This window comes from Colletes latitarsis, chromosome 8 (genome assembly GCF_051014445.1).
Source record: "Colletes latitarsis isolate SP2378_abdomen chromosome 8, iyColLati1, whole genome shotgun sequence".
Classification (NCBI taxonomy): domain Eukaryota; kingdom Metazoa; phylum Arthropoda; class Insecta; order Hymenoptera; family Colletidae; genus Colletes; species Colletes latitarsis.
Genome location: NC_135141.1, coordinates 20,862,320 through 20,880,337, shown reverse-complemented (window position 1 = coordinate 20,880,337; position 18,018 = coordinate 20,862,320). Strand labels below are relative to the sequence as shown.

General features: G+C 37.0%; 1 protein-coding gene across 5 annotated transcripts in view; it reads right to left on the bottom strand.

Moving 5' to 3' along the window:
- C3g (C3G guanyl-nucleotide exchange factor) overlaps positions 1–17,125 on the bottom strand; it is a 129,409-nt gene extending 112,284 nt beyond the window's left edge. For 3 of the 5 annotated variants that reach the window (XM_076770851.1, XM_076770854.1, XM_076770852.1), the window contains exons 1-2: positions 15,672–17,124; positions 5,745–6,108 (exon numbers count right to left, since the gene is read on the bottom strand). In XM_076770851.1, the coding sequence (XP_076626966.1) occupies positions 5,745–5,928 (184 nt within the window). In that variant the 5' untranslated portion in view covers positions 5,929–6,108; positions 15,672–17,124. Of the gene's footprint in view, positions 1–5,744; positions 6,109–15,671 lie in introns of all 5 variants that reach the window. The other 2 variants (XM_076770855.1, XM_076770857.1) reach the window with 2 other exon arrangements.
- Positions 17,126–18,018: the final 893 nt, after the last annotated feature.

Below are 18,018 nucleotides of genomic sequence, written 5' to 3'. Positions count from 1 at the left end.
GTCGAAAAATGTGACCACCTTTCTGATTTTTTTTCTCGTAAGTGTGAAGGATTTCGGAGGTATGCCTATTCACCAAAAATTATTATAATTGACCCCCGCAATCAAAAATAATTTTTTCAGAATGATTTGAAATTTTTTAATTTAACTTTTTAATAACTTTTTAACGAAGCCTCAATCGACAAATTGATATTCATGATTTTTGTCTTATTTTGGTCTCTAGAATCTCCCATTAAAATTTTTCCCAGGGCTGGCCGAATACCTATAAACTTCATTCTATGATTAAGATTTTTATTTTTATGTAATAAGTAAAGAATAAACTACTGTTTAACTTTTATTCTTTATTAGAATAATAGACGACGAATAAAAACACCTGACAAAAAAATCTCACAATTAAAACTTGTATTCTGATGTAACAAGTAAGGAATACAGTTTTTATTTTCTCTTTTAAATTGGAATAATGGATGATGTATAAAAACATCTGACAAAAAGATCTCACAATTAAAACTTGTATTCTGATGTAACAAGTAAGGAATACAGTTTTTATTTTCTCTTTTAAATTGGAATAATGGACGATGAATAAAAACATCTGACAAAAAGATCTCGCAAAAATTTGTATTCTGTTCTAACGAGTAAGGAATAAAACATTTTTTTAATTTTCATTGGAATAATAGACGATGGATGAAAGCACTTGGCAGTAAGATCTCAAAATTAAAATTTGTATTCCAATATAATTGTATATCGTAACATTGGTCTATGTATTGCTTTTTAAATAATTCTGACAACGAGGCAAAACTAACCTAAATTACCCTGCATCGACTAACATTCTCAATATTTATTTTAATACGACAAGTAACAAATCTTATTACATTCTGTTATGGTTGCTTACTTGCTCCCCTTTGTTTGTAAATGGAACTTACTTCGATAGTGTAAGTTGGGTTAGACAGACGTGCAAGCATCGCGGATTGAAACTTGAAACATGTAGCGATTATAATGTGTTTGTATGCTGAAACTTCTGTCATGATTGCCTAACTGTTCCTCCTTGTAAATAAATATTAGTTCAGCAGCCAGACTGATTTAGGCAGCCATTCAAGAACAGAGACTAGAAACAAATAGCGTCTGTGCTTATACATATCTAGAAACTTCTGTCGTGACCGTCTAATTGTTCATCTTTATTTGCGAATCAACCACTACGAATTCAAACAAATAGCATAGACGTTTCCGGTGTCGAATTCTGGGTGGAAAAGATGTAAACGCCGTACTATAGTTTGCTAACAGCTTTTCTATGCTACCCAGAATTTCATCCCGAAACTGGTGACATTCTGTTCGCGAAGAACTGTTCGAATTTCGTTACAATTTGATTGGAACTTTGAGTCGGGCCATATGGTTCCTCCGAGAACGTCGATTTTGCACGAATTTTATTCGACAGATTTAGAATACGCCTATCACAGCCACGAGAAAGTATTTTTATACTCGAAGATATTAATAAAAAGGAAAACCTTTCTCAACCCTATATGTATATTTTTAAAACAGCGATTATACTAGATACTATTAATATTATATAATATTCGTGTAACGAAACTTTTGTGATTGCAAATTATTTCGATAACAAAAAACACGTTGTAGAACGCCAAGAAACGAACGAAACACGATTGGTGCTTATGGTGAAATGTAAAAGCATCAGAGATTGAAAGAAACAGCGTCCATAATGTTTCTGAGCAAAAGAAACTGGCTTTTCCTTCTTAAGGATTGCGCAATTATAACGGAGTATCGCTCAGTTGACCGCAATAGCGTTTCAATAAAAATATTTTTACAGCCTTTGCTCGTCATAAAATACAAAGAGAAGTGAAAGTCTTGAAAGGCATGATGATTTTATGCAAATTTACGTAGGAAAACCATCTTCTCTCTCTGTGAGCGTTGAACCGTTGTCGAGATTAAATCGTTTAATAAATAGCAATATTTCTTACCGGATTAAAAATTGCATACTCGCGATGAGAACTTTATACAACATCCTAACAAGAATTTCTAAAAATTCTTATAAAAGAAGACTCTTGACAGATCGTATACAAAGCCTAAGATGCTGAATATTATTCAATTATAAATTATACAACTCCTGCATAATACAAAATTTTATTCTACCGAAGAGGGTTTGCATCATTCGGCCGAAAAATTAAAATAATTACGTCCTTTTTATTATTCGACAACTGAGAGAAAAAAAAGGAACATTGTCTGCTTTTAATAATTAGAATAATGCTCCGTTCATTTATTAAAATATCCTCGTCTGAAATAACACAGACTCCGATCGTAGTAACGAAAATAAGTTTTAAAAAACATTTAATCCTCTGGGCTCGATAATTATTTTGGCATTTCGTTTCGTCGACCCTGTAATTAAAACCAGAATTTTTTACGATTTTACAATTGCCTTTTTATTTTGCCATTTTTATTTTACGATTGCCATTTTCTACAAAATTCAAAGCGGAAAGGGTTAATATTAATATTTAAGGGTTGCTACCATATTAATTTTAAATTCAAATTCCACGAATTTGGAATAAAATGCAGTACTCTTGGAATAGAAAATTTAACAGTGGAGCAATGTTTCAAGAGCCAGAAAAACTTGGAAAATTATTCCTGCAAAGAGGAAAAAGATCGTATTTCCAGGCCGTATTAATGTCGATTAATTACAAATTTCAATGCTTTTTGCGGCTTTTTACTAGGTTGAACAGACGCACGGGCACGAAAAACCGCGCAATGGCCGCCAAGATTCTATTTCCGCTGTTCATTCATGCCAACCGGGAAGATCATTTGCCGCTGTTTGCTACTTCTTCAAAAAACAATTCGCCGAGCTGACTGTGCGCGGGAAAGATTTAACTTTCAAATCGCGACGAAAAACTGAAGAAAGATCGACGAACCGAAAGGATCGTTTATGAATATAAATTTTATTTTCGACCGTGCAAGCGTCAGAAAAACGATCCAACGCAGCCAGTTCTGCGCTAAGATTTGCACGACGCTCTCGAAGATACAAATTTTACGTTGCAAATTGTTCGATCTCTCACTCTCGTTTATTGACAATTCCGTTTGCAATTTAAATAGACTCCTTAATTTAATAATTCTATTATAGAAATATCGATTCGAGGAGCCTGGTTGATTTAAACAAATAAAATATAATTTATATGTAGTTGGAAATGACATCATAGATAACACTAAATGTCTGAGATAATTTAATATTCCTATAATTGTAGGATTCTCTATAACATTCTCATCCTTAAAATTCAAAATTACTTAATTCATCGACTATCAGTAGAAGAGTGGGGTAAGTTGTTATAAAACATTTAAAAATTTTTCTATTTAATGTATCAGCTTGAAGTGAAAATGATTAATGTAAACTGAGATTATCATACTTGAATTAACACTTCTTCTAGTTATAAATACGTAATAATTAATTGAAAATATTCTAAGCTGGCAGATTGTTAGATAAAAAGAAAGATATATCCTATCATTTGATTTACTCGATAATTTATTTATACTTGTAGCAGTAGCTAATGAAGTTATATAAAATAAATTTTCGATAAGACAAATTAAATGTATGAATAAATAAGCAACTTGTTATATTTCTTTAAATTACATGTAGCTTGTAGCAATCACAAAATATTTATTTTAAAAAATAAAGTCGTAACAATGTATCCCACTACAGGGCCGATTAACACAAAATACCTTGCTCTGGAAAATTTTTTCAAAATCATGCTTCCTACTTACACAAATATAATTGTGATCATTAATAGTAAAAAGTATATAAAACAAATCACCACCGATATTGAAAACAGACTACAAAATGAATGAAAAATAAAAAACTCTCCTCCACTTCAAACAAGATGGACACTCGCCCCCCTGTGCTCCGCTTCCTTCCATCCCTAACGACCATCTTCAACTCCTAGAACGTTTGAAGTCACCCAAAGACCCGTCGACACGCAGTCTAACGACTTCCCATTGTTCCCGCCGAGGGTTAACACACAATATTCTTTCGCTTCCCGTCTCTCTGGGTCAAAGACTAATCGCTGGAAGCACGCGTTTGCCTCCCGCGCGTCCGAACGGTCTCGGTCATTTTGTTTCGAGATTAAGATCACGTTCCCCGGGACGCTTCATTCGCGGAATAGAAACGGGACCCGTAGAGCCGGAGAACACAGCAATTTGCGCCACGCTGGTCGCCCAGAGGGAAATCACCAGCTTGTGTATACGTTATGCGCCAGGCGACGGGGATGACAGTGTGGTGTACGTCGTAGTAACCGGGAGGTGTTAATAGCTCGAGGTAGTACCGACGTGAGCTTGGTGCTTAATATGATTGACAGCGCGAATGGGTAATTAACAACCGAGTCGCTTTCACGTGCAGTGCGCACGAGTGACAACACGAGAGAGAGAGAGAGAGAGAGGCGAGGGGAGATATTTAGCGCGACCAGAGTTGCTTCTATAACGCCGTTATCCTAAGTTTGATTACTCTAACAGATATTTTGGGAATGCTGTGATACCGGCGTTTAGGACGGAGGCGTGCACGCGACATTCGATTCGGCTAAGAATATTACCCCTGCACCGAATATTAATCCTCTCGTCGACTGCGTTTCACTTGATATAATTCGACTAAGAATCTTTTGTCCGTTCGCATTTACGATCAGAATTTATACCGGTGTGTAATTTATCTAGTTGGTAATTTGTAAAGTTTTACTGGGATGCAGTATGTTCGAAATGGTTGGAAATAGAAAACGAAGTTATTAAATTCAAACTATGTAATATGTTTCGCATATTTTACAACTATTATGGAACAGGAGAAGAGAAAAGTAGAAGGCAGTGTTTCGTCCTATGTTTGCTAGGAAAAATTTTATTGGGAGATTCTAGAGACAAAAATAAGACGAAAATCAAGAATACCAATTTGTGAATTTTTTTCTCGAAAGTGCGTAGAATTTCGGGGGTATGTCTATTCATAACAAATGATTGTAATTGATCCCTGCAACTACAAATAATTTTTCTAGAATGATTTGATGAATTTTTTAATTTTGCCTAAAAGTTTGTCCAGTTTCTATTATAGTTATTCGAATAACCGGTTGCGCGTGGTAGCGGTTCTCACCTTTATTTATCGTTATCACCGTTATTAATTTTTAAAGCTCCGCCTGTAATAGTGGTTCCCACTCACCATGAGAAATTCTATTTACTGACGTATTGACAATCTTACAGATTTGTGAGTGGGAACCACTATAGCAGCTGTTCGTAAATTGCCGTTCTACGGGCGGAACTTTAAACGTTAATAACTTTTTAATGAAACATGAAACTGTATGTACAAATAGATGGTTGAGCGAGTACTTGTGAGAAAGACAAGAGCGTGGCCCTCTGATGGCGAGTGCGGGAACTGTCACGCCCCATTATATATTTTTCCTTAAGTTTTACTCTCGTATTTGCAACAAGGAAATACCAGAAGACCAATAATTTTCACACTCCTCTTTCATAAATACGTACAGATTAACCCGTATCACTTCTCGATCAGAGCCATGTTGCAAAAGATCGAGAACGTTTAAAAAGTACATACATTGTTCGCGAATACGTCCTGTCCCAGAGGGCGTCTACTAGAAATCACGGCGGAACTTCAGCGCAATCAAGAAATCCACAAAGCCCAAGTCCCCTCTCGACGCAGAGAGACCTTTTAACCTATTTAACGAAGCATAACACAGACTCATGCCCTTAACCTGAATTTTTACTCCAATTACCTTTCAAGCTGCAGGTCGATATGGAACCGGAAAGAGTCCTGGCGTGATTGGTCACGGCTAGCAGCAAAGGTGTGGCCGTGATGAAGCTTTTCGACTTCGGCACGAACTCTTTCTGCACCGCGTAGCTACGCGTGCGTCGCCGAAAAATCGGCGAGTCGAGGAAACTGTCGTCGTACTGCGGCATCTTACGATCGTATCTCGACCAGCCACGATCGATCCCCCGTGCACAGATCCCCGATTGAATTTAACTCGTTCGTATCCATCATCCCCCGCGATTCCTCCAGTTCGATCGTCTCTTTTCACTGTCACCCGAACGGATCGCGCAGTCGGATCGGTAATCGATTCCTAGCGGTTCTTCCGTAGCCTGTTTTCACTTACATTATTGATCCACCTCTATATACACACACAACCGCACATACGCTTGGTCACAAGTTCTTCGAAACATACATCGCCCAAAATAATTTTATTCCCAATAATTATTTAGTAACTCGATGGATAACACAATTTTATATTTCAAAGATATAAAATTCTGTAATATTGCAAGACACATGTATATATAGAAGAACTTTAGAGGTGACTTAACGAGAGGTATTAGATAAGATAACAAGAAATTATTCATTCTTCGAACCGGTTTCGTTTACACCCGCCATGTTATTAGAGGCTTAATATTGCAAAAAATCTGTACGTCAAGAGGTTAAACACACATTTGGAGCTGAAATTAAATTATAGATATTTGGTTCGTTTCCCAGGCTCCGATACTAGATTCGTTCGTAATTATTCATAATTATTTCGTGCGGCGGATAATTCTTCGGAAACTTTCGAATTCCGTAACATAGCTGGCTAATGACGACGTTGGATGACGAATAATTACTTCCACGGTTGATTAACTGCACTCAAACAGAGAAAATGTGGAACATTCACACTCAATCTTTTTTCAGAAACACTATATGATATCGCGCGACGCCAAGGCTATCACGTTCGCCACTATCGAGAAACGTAAAGCGTTTCTCGAGCCCGCAATAGAACACATGTAACCGCACATGATCTCATAGACATTATATTTAGCAAGTTACCAGTTCGTGCGGTAAACAGATAACGCAGATTGACAGTACACTATTTGCTGAACTTTAATTCCCAGCCCCGGCGAACTGGTTTGCGTATAATTAATGGTACACGATATAATTATGATGTAGTGTCTGTTGAAATGATGAAAGATTGCTTTGGAGTAATTTGCACGATGATTAATTGTAAAATCTGTCCCCTAGGCGTAACGTGTACGAAACAACAGAATTTCGAAAATCGAAAGAATTTTTCGCGTAAGATTCGTGCTGTATTAAAAAAACTTTTTTTTTTAATGAAAGTCGATTATAAAATCTGAAATATTTTGATTAAGCGTGGCTGATGACAGTAGCGGCTAAATATACGTGCGATGATACATTTAGCGGCCTCGAGCACTATAGCAAAGTAGAGTATCGAGGCTCAGCCGGCTTCCAGGATGTCTATTTTAACGTCGACGGACGTGTCGTCACGATTTCTACCGCTTCCGTGTCTTCTATGCAACTATAGCAATTAATACTTTCAAGTATTCCGTAAGCCCGCAACCGGACTGACCCCGAGAAACGCCATACTTGAGCAATTTTTCTTGCTATTAGCGCGAATCTGCCTCTCAAAATTTTGCAATTCGAACATAGAATTGTGCTTGAAATATTTTCGAACGAAACGGTGTAATCGCAGAATTATTTCGAATTATAATAAATTATTTAGCACGATGGCTATCACTTAGAATACACGAATCCTAATACTAATAAATTTTTAAATAATATTAGCGACATTAATCCCTCCAATACTTCCGTCAGGTGTATTATGATTATCAATTTGAATTCCAGTTAACACATTACCGACGGGAAGTGAGTAATCTCAAGTCTATGTTTTTCTAGTAATGTCTCCGATAACTGTATTATTTATGACAATGGTGTATTTTTACATTTATTCTAAGCATTGTAACATACAGAGTGCTCGGCTATCTCTGGGAAAAATTGTAATGGGAGATTTTAGAGGCCAAAATAAGACGAAAATCAAGAATACCAACTTGTTGATGGAGGCTTCGTTAATAAATTATTAACGTTTAAAGTTCTGCCCGGACTGAATCTTTTTCTCGAAAGTGGGTAGGATTTCGGGGGTATAGATATTCACCAAAAATGATTCTAATTGACCCTTGCAACCGAAAATAATTTTTCCAGAACGATTTGAAATCTTTTTGTTTCGCCGAAAAATTTCAGAAGCTACCCCCTGTCGATTTCTCTAAAAAATTCGTTTTTCATTTGTAATAATTTTGTTTGACGCCCTACAGAAAAGTTGTCTAATACTGTTTTGTGAGTATCCATGAGCTCTACTTCAGAAAAAAGTTTCATTGAAATATATTCACAATTGGAGGAGTTATGGTTGTTTGAAAATTGGACCATTTTTATGGAGTTTTCTTCATTTTGCGGGGTCAAGGATCAACTTTTCGAATATTTTTGCGATTGCTACATATTCTCCACCAAAATACGCGTAGTTTGCTGTTTTAAACATTAAAATCGTCCAATCCGTTCAAGAGTTATGATGTTTTAAAGATAGACATGAAAATTCGGGCAGACATTTCTGGCCACACATTAGATTTTCGGTAACAAATTTTTTTCTCGAAAATGTGTAGGATTTCGAGGGTATATCTATTGACCAAAAATGATTGTAATTGACCCCCGCAACCGAAAATAATTTTTCCAAAACAATTTGAAATTTTTTTTTTCCCGTCGAAAAATTTCACACACTCTTGATTTTTTTTCTAGAAAATGAGTAGGATTTCGGGGGTATGTCTATTCACCAAAAATGATTGTAATTGACTCCTGCAACTGCAAAAAATTTTTTTAGAACTATTTGAAATCTTTTTGTTTCGCCGAAAAATTTCAGCACCTACCCCCTTGTCGATTTTTCTTAAAAATTCCTTTTTCATTTTTAGTAATTTTGTTTGACGCCCTACAGAAAAGTTGTCTAATACTTTTTTGTAGGTACCCATGAGCTCTACTTCAGAAAAAAGTTTCATTGAAATATATTCACAATTGTAGGTGTTATGGCTATTTGAAAATTGGACCATTTTTATGGGGTTTTCCTCATTTTGCGGGGTCAAGGATCAACTTTTCGAATATTTTTGCGATTTGTACATATTCTCCACCAAAATACGCGTAGTTTGCTTTTTTAAACATTAAAATCGTCCAATCCGTTCGGGAGTTATGATGTTTTAAAGATACGTATGAAGTTTCAAGGAAGCATTTCTGGCCGCACATTAGATTTTCGGTAAGAAATTTTTTTTCTCGAAAATGTGTAGGATTTCAGGGGTATGTCTAATGATCAAAAATGATTGTAATCGACCCCTGCAACCGAAAATAATTTTTTTTATAACGTTTAGAAAATTTTTTTTTCCGCCAAAAATTTTAGCACCTAGTCAAATTTTTCTCTCGAAAGTAGGTAGGATTTCGGGGGTATGTCTATTCACCAAAAATTATTGTAAATGACCCCCGCAATCGAAAATAATTTTTCCAGAACGATTTGAAATTTTTAATATTCTTTCAGTGAAGAAATTGATATTCTTGATTTTCGTCTTATTTTGGTCTCTAGAATCTCCCATTAAAATTTTCTAATATTAATTCTTTTTCTGAGAGTTGAATACGTCACAGTATCCATGGGTCCGTAGTATTCAATTTAAAAGCTTATTTTAATTAAAAATGTCCCGTCGTTAATGTGTTAAGAGAAAGTTAATATTGCTTGGAGATTCGAAGGAGCGTCAGATATTTCGCGCAAACTGCGACCGTTTCGAGAGGAACAAAGGAATCCAATAACACACTCGAAAAAAATTCGATAAAAGAGGGTGATCCGTTTCGCGATGCAATTCAAAGAGGCTGTTCGTTGATAAAAATGCATCGTCCACGTAGGACGAAGAAACATCGGGATTCTTGAAGGTCCATCGGTTCGTACGACAAACGATCGACGATTACTGGAGCGAAAAGTCGACCACCGCTCCTTCGACCACCTAGCGCGGTTCCACGTTGCTTTTACTACTTTCAGAACGATGTGTATAATTCGATAGGAAACCAGGAGGTCAATCGTGTAACTCGTTCCACGCTGGTTTGAACACAAGCACCCTCCGTTTTTCTGGCTTGCTTGCTCTCACAAAATTATCGAGTTTTCTGGTAATATTTATATACACTTGGCCGCTAGTTGGTTCCTTTGACGAAGTAATGAAACGTGGTTCGGTACCCGATAAAATAAGAGTGTAGCGACACTACGAATACCGGGCAATCATGGTTGCTGGCGAGGGAAACCTCAATTTCGCTCCCTCCCACGATTTTAACACTGGCAGTGTTCGAACGCTTCAAACAAATGTTTATGAGATGCTAGTTTGATTAGAAGACTGCGGATCTTTAGGCAAATTCGTATTTTTATTAATAGAATTAATGAAATGAAAGCTTTGTAGAGGGTTGTCTTTACATAATAATTCGAATCTTATTTTATTTCTTATATTTTTCCATATTAAGTGCATTCTGAAGTTTTTTGAGAACTAAAATTTTCCATAAATGCATTGATTAGAAACACTATACAGCGATAAGTGCAACATCGAACTATCAACTATTTCTATTTTCACAATAGCAATTTAACGCGTTAACTCTCTGTAACACAACTTATTTTTGCCATTTTTACCACCGATATTGAGTAAATATGCAGTGACAAATCTAGAAAGAAATTTGAAAGAAAATCGTGAAAGAAATGTGAGATTTCGAGAATTCCACCCTTAAAAATTCTAAATAGAAAGTCAACGTTTGTTAAATCGAATTTATTTCTCTGTTCTTTTTAGAGAGGCAAACGATGGGCCATGTGGGTATAATTTGCAATGCTGACTATGCCAACTACGATTCGAAATCGTACGTATCGTCGTTACGATTGCAAAAGAAACCGATTAAAAAAAAAATATTCGGTGAACCGAACTCGGAACACGCGACCTCGAGAATATGAATCGGCCATTTATACCATCTGCGTCATGGTTACTTCGATGACAAAGATTGATATTCATAGCGTACATATTCTGCAACTTGTGTAACTCGAATTATCCATAAATCAAATAGTCGCGTCAGCCTGCGCAAAATTTTCAAAATTACGGAAGGTCGGGAACGAGTATTGCTTTTTGCTAATCGAATGCAAAACGACCGCATTCCTTGTTTCTCCGACGTTTCTGCCAAGATTACCGACCTTCATAAATGACTAACGACAAAATAATTTATACAAATACTATAAATATCTAATAATTCATCATTTCTGAAGAAGGCCAACGGATGAAGAAATGAATACCTTCGTTGCTTGATGGAAAATAAAATTTTAAACGTTTCCACCCCAAATTCTGTTATGGTCCTCTTTCGTAAAAATATCAAGAAACATCGATCCATAGATCCTCCTATAGTAATTTCCTACGATGGATCAAATTGTTATTTTATCAAATTCTATCCCCAGTTGCAATTTCCACGATGCCTCGTTCTAGTTATTTAGTGCACTTCGACGGCCTTGTAATCATGCAAATCTACAGGAATTTTGTACCCTGTAGAGATTTCCTGATTAATAATAATTAGCACTGATGAACTTGCGACCCAGTTACGCTCAGCTTCCTGTCGCGCCCGAGGCGCTTTCGTTATTTTCGGAGTTCGATGGACTGCCCGCCGATTTAACTCTTTTAAAACTGTCGTCGTAGATTCACGGTATTTCATACCTACTGCAAGTACCCATACATTGTATTATGAGTCGTATATTCGAACGAATAAATTTTACAATCGAAGATACCGACGATCGATAATAAATTGAAAAAGAAATTAATGGAAGCGATAAGATGAACAATAAAAAAATTGAAATACTTTTAAAAAAGTCTATTCTCATTTACTCGATTGCATCTCGTTGTTACATTTATATATCGGTATATTTCTACATTTTCAAACGCTGGCAAACAAAATTTATGTATCGAAAACGATTTCAATAAAGGGTGGAAACGTTTATTAAATAAACAAGCTACTCACGGTATAATATTTATTTCAAATTTAACAAGCAATTAGTTTACTTGGAAATATTGACGGTGAAACAACCGTTTTGAAAAATTCTGATCGCCAATTGAAATTCCATCCAAAGGCAATTCCTACAGTTCCACGGTTGCGCGTCTGTCTGAAGCTGTACGTTTTGGTTTCGCGTTCTATTGTGTCAATCCTATCGCCGTACAAATATACAGTTACATTTATTTTCAAAAGTGATTGACGCATGTATATGTTCGATACGCAATATTGAATTATGGACCCCGTTCCGCGCCCGTACGTTTTGGTTTCGCGAGTCTGGCGCTGAACACAACAACGGCTGGCCAAAATAAATCACGATACTGTAATTAGAAATTGCAATATTGTTAGATATTTACGTAAAATTGGACTAGTAACTTTCTCTATGCACTCATTAAATAAATAGAGCGTTTATGGTGATCATTGCCAACTTTGATAACCATTTTTTAATGTATCTTTTAAAAAATTTCGAGATTATATAAACAATCTTCTGTAATTTTGTAATTTACACACGATGAATTAATTTTTTCTTTCTTTTTTAGCCAACTTTCTTAAGTCCACTTCGTCGAATCAAGATGGCAATCAATATTATTAAATATTTCTGTAAAATTGCAAAAGTAGCTTTTTCTATATGCACGATAAACAAATGAGAAAACAAATAAAATGTTTCTGTCTTTGACGATTATGATGATCGATCGTCGCCATCTTTGGTAACAATTTTTTAATCTATCTTTTGTAATTTTGTAATTTACACACGATGAATTAATTTTTTCTTTCTTTTTTAGTTAACTTTCTTAAGTCCAGTTCGTCGAATCAATATTATTAAACATTTTTGTAAAATTGCAAACGTAGCTTTTTCTATATGCACGATAAACAAATGAGAAAACAAATAAAACGTTTCTGTCTTTGACGATTATGATGATCGATCGTCGTCATCTTTGGTAACAATTTGTTAATCTATCTTTTGAAAAATTTCGAGGTTAGATAAAGAATCTCCTGTAATTTTGTAATTTACACACGATGAATTAATTTTTTCTTTCTTTTTTAGTTAACATTCTTAAGTCCACTTCGTCGAATCAAGATGGCGACCGACGGAACGTTTTTCATCGTCGAATCATCCGCGATGGACGAGCCCCGTTCAACATTAACGCGTGGAAATGAATCGCGACGCGACGTACGACTTCACCTCCGAAAATAAATTGGACGCGCCGAGTGTAAAATTTTATCACCGTCTGCGTCTGTCTGTATTTTTTCTCTCTCCTTTTTGCTCGGTTCTTTGTTGTTTATTTTTTTGTTTGATACCATCGAAAAGCCTCGCGACGAAAGTAATTACGATACCGCGGCACCGTCCAGAAATTAATATCAAAACATCGCTGGATACAACGGAGGAAACAAGTATCGAATAAAAAAAAAGAAAAAAAAAATGCATTCGCGAGATACCGTGCCGCGTAATTAAACTCCTCGGTCTGGGGATGACAAAATATTTAATAAACGCGACTGGTAATCAAACATTCCGCTTTTGTATTTTCTGTACTCGACGTTTCCGAGTGAAATACTCGTAAATATCACGGCTACGCTTCATAAACGAGAATTGGTACCACGGGTTTTGTTTTTTCGTTCTCACCCATAGAATTTCGGCGCTCGAAAATGCACGATGAAACTTGGAATCTCGCGAAACCAACCGATAAGGAAAAGTTACGAATCGCGACGAGAACTTTTTGCAAGTGTTCTATTCCGTTAACTGATCGGGCCTTGATCGTTTATTGCGTCTATGTTCCGTTCGCTCCAGATAGCCGCGTTACAATCTGGGTCGTTAAGAGCATCGCGGGGATCTTTTAATCTCAGCTTTGTGGAAAAATACGATCAACCAGAAGCAACGAAACCGGAGACGCCAGGCGTCTCGAGCAAAAGTGCGTTTGGCAAGTCGATATTGCGCCGGTTTCGCGATACCGTTTAATCTGAACTTTATTTGCGCGAACGCGTCCAAAGTTTGCAATTTGCCGTGCGCGTGTGTGTATCGAAATGACAATTTTGTGCGCTGACCGTTTCATTCCCACTGCAGGGACATATATTTGAAACTATGGAACAAAATATTACTGTCATCCGGATTATCAAATCTGCGTACGCGTATTGATTTCATTTTGTTTCATCTAAAACTCACTTGATACACGATACGAGTTTGGAAAATATTCTTAAAACATTTTTGACGAATTTACGAACCAACAATTAGACGTTTTCATCGTGTACAAGAATTAATACGAGGAAATTCTTTTTATTACAATATATAGCAACGTAATTTATGAAATAGGTTAAAACAATTTTCGAAAGGATGATTGAGATTTGAAACTTTCGACTTTCTTCGTGAAGGAAACGATTGAATGGTATTACAATGATTCGCCGTATTATATAGAAAGTACTGATACGGATTTTAAATTTTGTTTAAAAACAGTGTCGCTGCAACGTTTTATCGAAAGAAGCTCCTTCAACCACATTCTTGGTGCAACTTTTATAAAGCCTTGTTTTCGAGAAAATCGAGGTCGTAAATTCAAGCTTGATTACATCTTGACAAACATGTTTTTTCCCTTGTAACTAATTATATCTACTTGTGTCTGGGTTATACGACAGGGTTTTGCAGTTTAAACATTAGAATGGGGATATAATAATTCGTGACTTTGTTATTTGTCGTACATAAAATTTTGGGCGAATTAAAGAGACGTAAATCGACTCGAATGATTTAAACAAAACGTTTTATTATGTTTTGTTCCAGCCATTAATGTCCATTCTATAATAATAACGTCTACTGTTCACGACACTCGTCAATCCAGACGATTGAGAAATCGTTCTCTGTAATATTCAATTGCGCCGAAGTGCTTTGATGATAACCGAGAATCAAATAAGACTGCTAGAGAATATATTAAGCCACGACATATTCGAACGCAAGGTGAAATAATTTATTGTAGAAAAAAACCATTAGTCAAGATGAAATTCGAGCTCTGATTTCTCGAAAACGGAACACTGCACAAATTTTATTCTTCGCCTTCGAGTTATTTCTACACAAGGAATCATGCTAGAAATTACACCTTTATCCTATATACGAGTTTCCCTATTTACTTAAGGGAATCCACAACCGAGCTTTATCCATACCTAACATTGTCGAACGTCATGACCTATTTTCTCCTAAGCCACTGAAGCGATTTCAATCAAATTGTCATCGAAGTACTTTATTACTAGAACAAAATAAATTAAATAGATATTTTTACACAACGTTTTCTCCCTCTAAATATAGGCAATATTTATCAAATTCCTTTCAATATATTTCATAACTTCTCAGAAATTAACACAAAGAATTTCATTTAAATCGGTTATTTTAATCCTGAGAAAATAAATAAAACAATTAAATAGGTAATATTTCTATACAATGTTTTCTCTCTTTAAATATAGTCATTATTTCTCAAATTCCTTCATTAATTTTATAGCTACTCAGAAGTTACCACAAAAATTTTCATTTAAATTATTTGTTTTAATCCTGAGAAAATAGGTAAAACAAAAACGGTTCTTTTTACACTCCATATTAATAGATGCAGAATAAATTACACAGATGATATTTTCTCTTTCTAAATATAGTTATCACAAAAAATTTCATTAAAATCGTTTATTTTAATTTTAAGAAAATATGTAAATTTTGTGCACGCTTCTTTGGTTTGTGGATTCCCTTAAGAAAGTACAACGCTATAACCAAAGTATATCGCGTGTCACTGAAATCCCACGACACGTTCATTTATCAGATTTCATTCAATGATCAATTACAAACCCCGCCAGTCTCAAATACGCCCATCACGAGCGCGTGAGTCGATCATTAACGGTAGCCCTCGATCGGATCAATTGGTACCGCGCGAACGTCCACAATCCCATCAACTATTATTTAAAAGTATCACAAATCGTTTCAAAACACTATCTAGCTCCTTGTATCCACTTCTAGATCGATTTTGCGCAACGAATTACACTCTGTATCGTGTTAGAAACTTTCCTCGAGAAGAAACTTTGGTCTCACGGTGCACAATCGGAGAAAACGAAACCATCGATCACCGAAACTTGCTCGATCTATTATTCAAAAGTATCACCATTCGTAACGTTTCGAAACACTGACTATCGAGCTCCTTCGAGCGTCCACATCGCAACTTGGGTTTCCATAGTGCACGATCACAGGAAATTGGAATCAATAAATTACTGCCAATCTCAAGGTAGATTTATCAATTATTCAAAAGTATCATCAATCTCTGAGCCTGCTCTCAAAACATTTAGAAACCGATTCCACGTGATAAATCACTTTCCGTGTCAGGGTAGAAACTTTCCTCGAGAAACTTAGATCTTACACACGGTGCACGATCGACTAATACCGATTTTCAAAAGTATCGTTCGTTTCCAAACACTATCGAGCTTATTTTATGTATCCAAACTTGGGTTTCGGTCGCAGGGAATCGAACCACCGATCGTCCACTACCGATCTCTAAAATTTCAATCGCCACACTGTTCGAGGACCCCGAGAACGAGACGTTCGCGAAAAAATCGGTTGGTCGAGTGTAACGCGTGCACGGATCGGTGTCAGCCGATTTTCCGGAACGATCGATCGGGAGCCAGCGGGCCGCGAAGCTCCTCCGTGTCGAACGATCGCGGAAGATCTCGCCCCGCGGCAAAACGACGTCTAAACGCGCGACCGCCTCTCGTCTACGTGTGACCACCGAGCGTAAATCTGGTCCACAGGGATCGGGTTCCAAACAGGTCTGGCCTGACGTGCGCCAGTCGCCGGCAACTTGCCCGCGAATCGGAGGTGAACTGTTGTCGGCTCGTGGACCGTCCGCTGCAGAATCGGCCCGGTAATATCTGTGACTTTGGCTGGGAAAGAAGGCTTGTCTATTTTAACGGGTCAGAGGGAGAGAGAGAGAGAGAGAGAGAAGTGGCGAAGCAAAAGTCTGCGAGCGAGAAAGAGGAGGCGCGGAGAAGAAGGAGGAACGTTGCACGAAGACAAAGAGAGAGCAGCTACGATGTAGCGAGAGAGTTAACAGAGAAGAGGGACAAAAGACCTCGTCACAGAGGCAGACTCTTACGGGCGTTCTTTATTTCAACGAGGAGAGCCACTGGAGAGAGAGAAAGAGAGAGGGTAATGGACGACGGAGGTTCGGGAAGCAGAGGAGGTACAATTTATTTGCGGACCCTTGCAGCACTGTGTCAGTGTGCGACGCCCGGTAGAACTATTTTTCTTCTTCCTCGTTTGGAGAACGTTTCTTACTTCGTCGCGGTGCGCAACGGTGCATTCTGATTGTCGTGGAACCGGGAACGGCTCTCGCGTAAGAAACGGAGATTTCATTTTCAGACGTCATTTTCCGTTGCTTTTTCGTCTGTTTCGCTTTCGGGATCGCTCGCCGAGTGGTCACGGTCACGCGACTTCGGTTCAGAGACGCGGCGGTTGCCAAGTTTTTCGCGCGCAATTCGTCCCCGACGATTCAGCGAGTCTTTGGCGGATCTATTAGGTCAACGATGGGACAAACTACGGCCCAGATTTTAAAATAGGGAACATTCCCAGCAAACGGACCGTTCAGCGATCGGGGTGAGTTATACGTCATTCGAGTCGTCTAATTCAGTACATTATTCATATGCATTTCGTTATTTGTGAAAATTCGTTATTTTTGTTTAAACTTGTCGTGAAGTTGCAGTAAAAACGTAAGGTTAAGTATATTTTAACAGGTTCACAGGTAGAAACAAATGACTGTCGTTACTGTGTTCATGGTGTGAATTATAAATGTCAGATAGTCAAATGCTAATTTGTTAAACATGTATGCATAAAAGTCATTTTTTTATGCACATACTATGAAGGAGTAGGTCAGGTAGACGGTATGTGCAGGAACAGTATAAAATATTGCCCTCCCCCTGACTTCTAACCTAACCCAGACCTAACTCAGCTATAGATGTCTTAAAATTAACATATATACTAACATACAATTATGAGCAGTGTCAATTATACAGGGTGTTCGACCACCCCTGGGAAAAATTTTATTGGGAGATTCTAGAGGTTAAAATAAGACGAAAATCAAGAATACTAATTTGTTGATGGAGGCTTCGTTAATAAATTATTAACGTTTAAAGTTCCGCCCGTACTGAAT